The sequence below is a fragment of the Python bivittatus genome, unplaced genomic scaffold, assembly GCF_059951505.1.
Source record: "Python bivittatus isolate LINGU-HERP-01145 unplaced genomic scaffold, Pbiv_v1 ctg000020_np1212, whole genome shotgun sequence".
NCBI lineage: Eukaryota > Metazoa > Chordata > Lepidosauria > Squamata > Pythonidae > Python > Python bivittatus.
In genome coordinates, this window is record NW_028277030.1 from 7653109 (window position 1) to 7661585 (window position 8477).

The following is an 8477-nucleotide window of genomic DNA, read 5'->3' on the forward strand; positions in this document are numbered from 1 at the left end:
CAAGCGTAAAATATCAAACTTTAATTCACAAAATTGCTTCAGTTATTTCATTATTTTAATTACTTTTCACTGATTCTTGTTTTCTTTTAGAAACTCAGCTCGAATATTAACCCTCAGGCATTTCAGCTATATGGTTAGGTGAACTCTGCTGGTTACTGCTGCTTAATATTGTTCTTTCTGAGTTGGATGGTGTTTGTGGCCTTGGGCATTATGGCTTTTGTTAAATTGTTTTTGTTTTTAAGCCTTATGTGCCACCCACAGTCACTTTTGGGAGATGAATTGTTATAAATTGTTTAAATAAGTAAATAACCACCGTTTAATTTATACTGTATTTTAAAAAAGAATTGGTCCAGTAGCCTTTCCCCATTTTGTTTTTAAGTAGTATATCATAAATTACTTTAAACTGTGCCTTTTTTCTGAAAAATTTCAATAAAATGATTAACAGAATATTTTAATATATTTCACGCGTGCCGTCGAGGTATTTATTATATGTTATTTTACGTGTATATATACATCAACCACCCGAGTAGTCATCCCTTTCTGCGCATGCGTCATAATTTGAAGCCTATTCCCTTATTGAAACGCGCGTGATTTCTACGTAAAACGCTACCTCAAATCTTATTCTTCTCTCGCTTATACTACTGGATGTACGGCTGAGGGTGACGGATAGCTCCGTTGGCTTCTGGGAATTGTAGTTCTTTTGAGCATTTAAAGCTGCCCATTGTCTCTGCTTTGGAGTGGTGGAACTACAACTCCCAGGTAACAACAAGAGGTTGGAAAATAGGGGGCGGTGGCTTCGCCTCCTTTCATTACCTTCCGAGCGAGACGCACTCCCTCTTTGCTGGAGCTGAGACTGCACTTGGAGGTGACCTCAAGGAGGAAGGCCGGTAGCGTTTTCTGTTCCCATCATGGTTAGTGCTATTTCACTCCCCCTTTCCCGGGTGGAGGACAGAGAGTTTTTGCGAGATATAAAGTGTAGCATTATCATAAGATAGAATCCGCAGTACAAGGGAAGGGCATGATAATTATTGGTGTGTGGCGCTGTAACCGGGGGGAGCTAGGAATGCTGCGCCCTTCCCTAAGAAAGAACAAGAGTGTAGCAAAAGGAGTGCAACGAGTCCCTTTGCATTCGGCAATTCAGTGGACGAGCCCGTTTAAATGTGGGGAAGCTGGAATTGCTTCCATTTATATGGGACTCAAATGAAGGGGAAAAATCCGGATCAGCGCTCGCATTACAAGATGGGCGGGAGGGGGGAGTGGTTCCATGAATGCTTGGGACCCCCGTCTGAGCTTCTGCTATTAGAAGAGAAGAGTCTAGTGTGATACATTTTCGGAGACGCGGAGGTCGAGTTCGTGGGTTCCTTTTTTAAAATCAAGTAGAAGCAGAAGTAGTGTATGAATGACAGATGGCGAATTTCTGTAACCTCAAGCATTCCTAACATGAACATGGGAGTGAGGAAAACCGGATGAATGGCATTTTAGTTGAGGAGCAAAGGGAATGATAACTGCACTATTTTAATGCAAGGGAGTCTGAATGAGCCAGGATCCATATTGCAAGCTACACCACACTGCATTTTCTGGGTTGAGTTTTTGGAACAGTGGCAGGATCCGCCTCTCTTTCTTTTCAGCTGGCACCAAGAAGGACATACTATATATGACTCTTGCATCCTAGAGAAAAACCCTTTAAAAGAAATATGTCCTCTTGCTTATACCAGTTTATTTAGTTAGAAAATTTGTGTGTTGCCCGGTCTCTTTATGTTTCTGGACAGTTCACAAGGTGAACTAAAAATATCGCTAACATCCTTCTAAAATAGCAAAATAGATACATAGAACACCAAAGAGCTAAAACAGTTAGAGGGAGTAGATAACCTTTAGTAATATATCTATTAAGAGGAGCATTGTTTCCAGTTGGAAATCACTGATTACTATAAGTATTTAGATGTAGCACTTCAGAGGAGAGCTGCAGAAGATGCTGCCAAGTTGCCCAATCACTGTGCCCCTTTGGTGGTGTTCTGCTGTGCAGGTGCTGCAATATTTGACCTAGTAGTATTGCTGTAATGACTTGTCTTGTGACTTTCAAGGTGATCTTTAAGTAGGCATATGCTTCAGACAATTTCATTTCCAAATTCTTTTCAGAAGTATTGTCTCAAAAAAGTTAGAATGTGAGAAGTTCTAGAGCTAGGAAATAGATGTGTAAATTGCACTGTACATTGATTGAGCTTTGAAGATGTGCAATTTTTGCAGTTTGCTCTTTGATTAGTGATATTTAAATCTCCCTGACTGGAGGGAGAAGAGGAGATGTCTTAACATCTTTGCTTCATAGGCCGTGGGTTGGAACTCTTTATAAATGATAGGAATGCTTTCTGAAATGTCCTAACTTGAATGTTCAACCCTCTTACCCAACATAAGTATTATTAAAACAGTACAAAGGATTCTACCCTTTATAGTTTTTTTTTTTTTTTGCTAAGAAATATGCCCTTGTTTTTGACATCATGATTCATTGGTATGTAGGAAATTATAGGGAAATAACAGAAATCAGTTGTTGCATAAATCTTTACTGCTTTTGCTAATAGTTTATTAATAATACTTCTTTTTTTTTTTGGTAACTTGAACAAATCAGTATTTTGTTCAGGCACTTCATTTGTATGTTAAAACTAATATTTCTCTGTTCTTCATCTTGCATACATTGACTTTATACAGGGCATGCTCTTTGTTCCTGGCTGCTTGTACTGCAGATTCACAATCTTAATAGCTTGCACCTATAAGCTGCTATGCCAATGCAATAGCCTGTTAATGAGTCCCGGCATTGTCAGCACTGCATGACTGCTTTATACTGTTGCAATTATCATTGGTCCATAAGGTCATTTCTTGAGTAGATGTGCCAACAGCTACAATTTTATCCAACTAGCGTTTGTAATGCTTCTTTGAGCATGAAACTGAGCAAACTCAGGGAGGCAGTGAAGGACAGGAAGGCCTGGCGCAATATGGTTCATGGGGTCACGAAGAGTCGGACATGACTTAACGACTAAACAACAACAACAACAATGCTTCTTGCATCTGTGCATTTTGGAGATAAGATTTTAATATCATACTATTGCTAATATTGTTATACAAAACTGTTTAGAAGGTAGGAAATGGCTTGTCTTGTGACATCTGTCCTTCCAATTCTAAGAGGACATATTATAATTTACTTACTAACCCGTATCTATGAATAGCTGAAGGTAGCTGAAGAATGCCTGACAGTCTGGCTAGCTCTCTCTTAAATGTCACCTGCACTTATCCTGCTGATTACACTAGCAAATTTTATCACAATTTTCTTTCAAAACTATATGTTCTTTAAAATGTCAGTGCTACCAAAAAAAGTTCTGTACCTTGTAAATAGTAAGAGATAATGCATCTCCCGATGCTATTTATTGGATTCTACAAATATCCTTTCTTTTCCAGTCTGAACCAATCAGAGTCCTAGTGACCGGCGCTGCTGGACAGATTGCATATTCTCTGCTCTACAGCATTGCAAAGGGTGACGTTTTTGGCACTGAACAGGTAATGGGTAAAAAAAAATTCAATATTATCCCTAAACAACAGTAATGAGCCTGAAGTAGTTGGAGTGGACTTTCTCAAGGACTTTCCCAGCAAGGATGAGATATCACTGAAGACTAACTTATGTGAGAGAAGGGATAGTGCTACCTGCCCAGTATTTTGAATATCATGGAGAATTGATAAGACAATAGAAATCCAGTCTAATTGTACGTATCTATTCAATTTTGCCAAAGATTTGTTCTAAGCGACAAACACAACTATTTTTATTTTACAGCCTCTTATTCTTGTGCTGTTGGATATCACTCCCATGATGACTGTTTTGGATGGTGTACTTATGGAACTGCAAGACTGTGCTCTTCCTCTTTTAAGAGGTGACAAAAAATCAGAATTAATCTTATGCAAATGTTTAGATTGGATGAGAAAGACCTCTGGACACAAGACACACTGCCAGTTTCACAACATTATTTATGGAAATAAGTATCTTGCTGTTGTTTTGTGAACAGAAGAGATGTCAGCTTGTATAGGAAATGAATCACCAGGTTTAAAGACACAATATTTCAAGTGCGCCAAAACATTTCATTTGTAATAATAAAAAAATAATGTTTTAAAAGGCATGAAATTATTAAATAGTGCACACATAGATTTTGCTTTATGAACGTTATGTACAATTAAAACTCAACTGTCTTATGCTGATTTTACAATACAATTTCAGTGGTGAACAACCTAATTTCTGTTCATGGCTTTCATTATCTGATTGTAACTAAGCTTTATTTTGAAGACCATAAGAAAAAAAGTATCAAGAATGAAAGCCATGAAGTTACATTTCATTAGATACATATTCTGCCTTTTCACAGATTGAAGTATTTATCTCTATTATGATAAGCTGGCATCTGAAAATAGTAACAGAACTTTATATTCACATGGAAATTTCAACTAGAGCTGTGTTTAGCTATCAGTAGATGCTAAGTTATTGATTTCTTTTCAAAATGGAGCCATGAACTCATCTTTTAGATGCAGCTGTTGATCTCTTCCTCTCTGCTTATAGAGGTAATTGCAACTGACAAAGAAGATGTTGCATTCAAAGACCTTGATGTAGCCATCTTGGTTGGTTCAATGCCAAGAAAAGAAGGCATGGAACGGAAAGATCTTCTCAAGGCAAATGTGAAAATCTTTAAGTCCCAAGGAACAGCATTGGACAAGTATGCAAAGAAGACAGTTAAGGTGAATATAAGTGACATAGTCTACTGTCCTGGCTGACTCCCTCAACCAGATCCAGCTGTTTACTAAAACAGCATTAATGCTATATCAATGCATTCTCCAAGTCTCCATGGTGTGGAAGAATTACAAATAATGTTAAGGCAATAGTAGGACATGGGAACATTAAAAAACAATATTGAATGAAATAACATTTTCTCCAGCAAGCAAAATTATAGAGCTTGGGACAGTTTACGCTTCCTGTCATTCAATAGCCTTCCTGTAATTAAGTCTGACTTTTCTTTTCTTTGTCAGGTTATTGTAGTAGGTAATCCAGCAAACACTAATTGCCTAATTGCTTCAAAATCAGCTCCAACCATTCCAAAAGAAAATTTCAGTTGTTTAACTCGTTTGGATCACAACAGAGCTAAATCTCAGGTAGGCATGAATTTTTAGATTCCAGTTGGCAGATAGCCTGTAAGTGAAGTGTTTTTCTGAAAGCAGTGCATTTAACTAAAACATATTTGAAATGATCAAAATGACATGGGCAGTTTCTTCTCCCTAACCTCAAACTAGATTGCTCTGAAAGTTGGTGTAACTGCTAAGGATGTCAAGAATTGCATCATCTGGGGAAATCACTCTTCTACTCAGTATCCAGATGTTAACCATGCCAAGGTGAAAGTACAAGGGAAATACACTGGAGTTTATGAAGCTGTGAAAAATGACAACTGGCTGAAAGGTGACTTCATTACAGTAAGTAATGGTTTTAGACTTTTGTGTTTCTGTTTTCACTTTGGCAGCATACAGCTGGGGTGGCCAGATATGTCAGTACTGATTGATTCTGAAGAGCAGCATTGAAAATAGTGTACCTCTGTGTCACGGACAAAGAAAATCTATTTGTGTTCTAAATAAAAATGTTGGTATAGTTTCTAATATACCTAGTCATTTTATCTTTAGTGTGGCTGATTTGCATAGGGGTGCATCTTATTTGTCTATACAGAAGGTAGATCAAATTATTTATAAAATTCGAACCATCCTATGTGTGTCTCTTTGTTGAAACTTTGCATTGCCTGAATTGCCTCCAAGCTGTTTCTGCCCACAAGTTCCAGACAAAAGCTTCATGCTATTAAGATGTTCTCTCTGTTACTGAACAATACTATGTACTATGTTCAAGCTTAGTATTTTTTCCTTCACTTGTAATAATAGAGTTCAAGACATTGGAACAACGTCTATAACTGATTCGATTAGTTGGATTCTCTAGACGTCATTGAGGACTAACAGCGGTACATACAAATAATCCTGTATTTTTACTTGTTAATACTTCAGACTGTTCAGCAGCGGGGGGCAGCTGTTATTAAGGCCAGGAAACTGTCCAGTGCAATGTCTGCAGCCAAAGCTATCTGTGATCATGTGAGAGACATCTGGTTTGGCACTCCAGAGGTAAATATTGTGTGGCCCATGAACATTTGCTCTTCAAAACATAATAATCAGCTCATGTTTATTGCGCACACTTGATCCCTGGTTGATAGAGATATGTATGTTTTCTTGAATTTTTTTGCAGGAGTGGGATGTAATTTAATAATCCTAACTGTAAAGAGAATAAAGATACCAATTTAGTCTTTTGCTAAACTATTAGAATATAGTGAAATGCTATAAGACACAGAACTTCTTCTGGAATATATTTTTACACAAAGCATTACAGCGTGAACCCTTGCACTGGCAGAAACATATCACATTAATTATTTTTATTTTCTTTTAAAGGGTGAATTTGTTTCTATGGGTGTTATTTCTGATGGGAACTCCTATGGTATCCCTGATGATTTGATCTATTCATTTCCTGTTGTATTATCAAAGGTGTGTAAGAAATATACTTAATTTTGTACCTGAATAAAAGTCTATATTTACTGTTTTTAATGTGACAGTTTCTAGCATACTCCTTCCTAAGTAGAACTCATAACTTGAATTCTCCTTCAATATTTTGACAAAATATCAATGCCTATAAATCTGCATTGAGTAAAATAGATTCCCAAATGTTGGTTCACAGTGGCAAGCTGCTGTGAACAAGGTTATAGAATGCTTTTGCCTTTAAAGGTACCACAGATTTGCAGTATTTGAATGGTTATTTCTAAAATTATATATTTGATACATGTTTGACAAGCATAGACAAAAATGTATCTTTAAATTACAGATAAGTACATTTCCTCTTTGTCTTATAAACACATGCATTTGATTCAAAAAAAATTTCAATTCTGATTTTTACTTGTTAATACTTCAGACTGTTCAGTGGGGGCAGCTGTTACTAAGGCGAGGTGAGGGGGGTAAAAATGTGTAGTTAGATACCTAGAAATCTTTTTTCCCAAGACTAGAGTTTTTTAAGCAAAACAAAAAACCAAAAACAGATTAGTGTAATAAATTAAGCCTCTGCTAATGCAGTGTCTTTAGCTAGGCATATCATATCTGAGTGCAAAAATCCAGGCAACCAGCAAAATAATATAAAAATACTATCTCTTTGTTACCATATAGTGGTAGAGTTTTGCAGCCCAAATCAAGTGGCCTTGGTAGAGAATGTTAAAGTTTTTAATCTTACCAATATCTTTACAGGATAAAACATGGAAGTTTGTTGAAGGTCTTCCTATTAACGACTTCTCCCGTGAGAAGATGGATTTGACTGCTAAGGAGTTAACTGATGAAAAGGAAACTGCAGTGGAGTTTCTATCTAGTGCATGACTAAATGATCATCAGAATATAAGAGATGGCTTAAACACGGAGGAGTCTAAAAGTCGTCTCTAAATGCAACATCAAATGCTATTCCTGAATCAGCTTCCTTGTGGCAATTTCTTCATTACGTATTTTCTTGGTCCCTGTTGCTGAGTGCTTTTAGCAATGAGATAGTTTTAAATATAGTTTGCAGACTTGACCAAATCCTCCTGATATATTATTGTTTGCTTCTTGTATTGCATCATGCATATGCCTACATTTTGCATTTGTGACAGCAAATACACTTTGTTTATTGTACCAGCAATCTTTCACTTTCAGTTATGATAAAACCATGTACAATGCTAGGATGACTTTCATGATATGGGTTTAGAATTAGGTTGATAAAGTACTCACCAACCATCTTTATGAAAGGATACAAGAAAGTGTATTTCTGCTCCAAAAAGCAAAACAGAAAACACTAAATATGATGAATGTGCTATGTATTGATCATCACCAAGTCTCTCATAACAAATCTTAGTAAAATTACATTAAATGTTGCATAAGCACTCCAGATCTCTTGTGACAGTATCCTGTTTAGTTCACTGTGATCAAAATATATAAAATGCAATCTTCACCAGAAAATTATATTTTAAAATAAAGTAGAATTTGGAAGTGATTTAACAGCATAGCTATGCATTGAAGAAAAAGCCTGAAAGGCAAGTTCAGTCATTCTAAATAATGGATGGTAATAATGGTAACATTTTGCAGCGTAACCCAAAAGCCTATGATTAAGTTGTTTTGGGCTGAAGAACAAAGTGGTGGGTTATACTTGAAGTGGTGACACCGAGACTTTGTTCACAAAGAATGGGGAAGTGTGCCTCACTGACATGACAAGTTACTGGCTTTTCTCTTGTTCTGATTTCCTCTTAGTCCTAATCTACCCTTCTCCTCCTCTTGCTTTGTCTCATTTGTTGCCTTAAACTTTTGGTTTTAACCATTAATTTCTGTGGGCTGTCTCCTTGGTTATATTTAAAAATAGGTTCAGT

The 8477-nt window shown here is 36.7% G+C and overlaps 1 protein-coding gene across 1 annotated transcript; it reads left to right on the forward strand.

The window, feature by feature from the left end:
* The first annotated feature begins 755 nt into the window (after positions 1-755).
* On the forward strand, positions 756-8002 carry MDH1 (malate dehydrogenase 1). Its single transcript, XM_007435751.4, has 9 exons — positions 756-911; positions 3445-3543; positions 3815-3911; positions 4586-4761; positions 5050-5172; positions 5311-5487; positions 6061-6174; positions 6496-6588; positions 7336-8002. The coding sequence occupies exons 1-9, from the start codon at positions 909-911 to the stop codon at positions 7459-7461; spliced, it is 1008 nt and encodes a 335-aa protein (XP_007435813.1). The 5' UTR covers positions 756-908; the 3' UTR covers positions 7462-8002.
* Positions 8003-8477: the final 475 nt, after the last annotated feature.

Bases quoted from the DNA above. Each gene is read 5' to 3' on its own strand.
- MDH1 (XM_007435751.4), top strand. The intron at 5,173-5,310 runs GTAGGCATGAAT...ACCTCAAACTAG, and splicing joins ACAACAGAGCTAAATCTCAG to ATTGCTCTGAAAGTTGGTGT. The intron at 6,175-6,495 runs GTAAATATTGTG...TTTCTTTTAAAG, and splicing joins TCTGGTTTGGCACTCCAGAG to GGTGAATTTGTTTCTATGGG.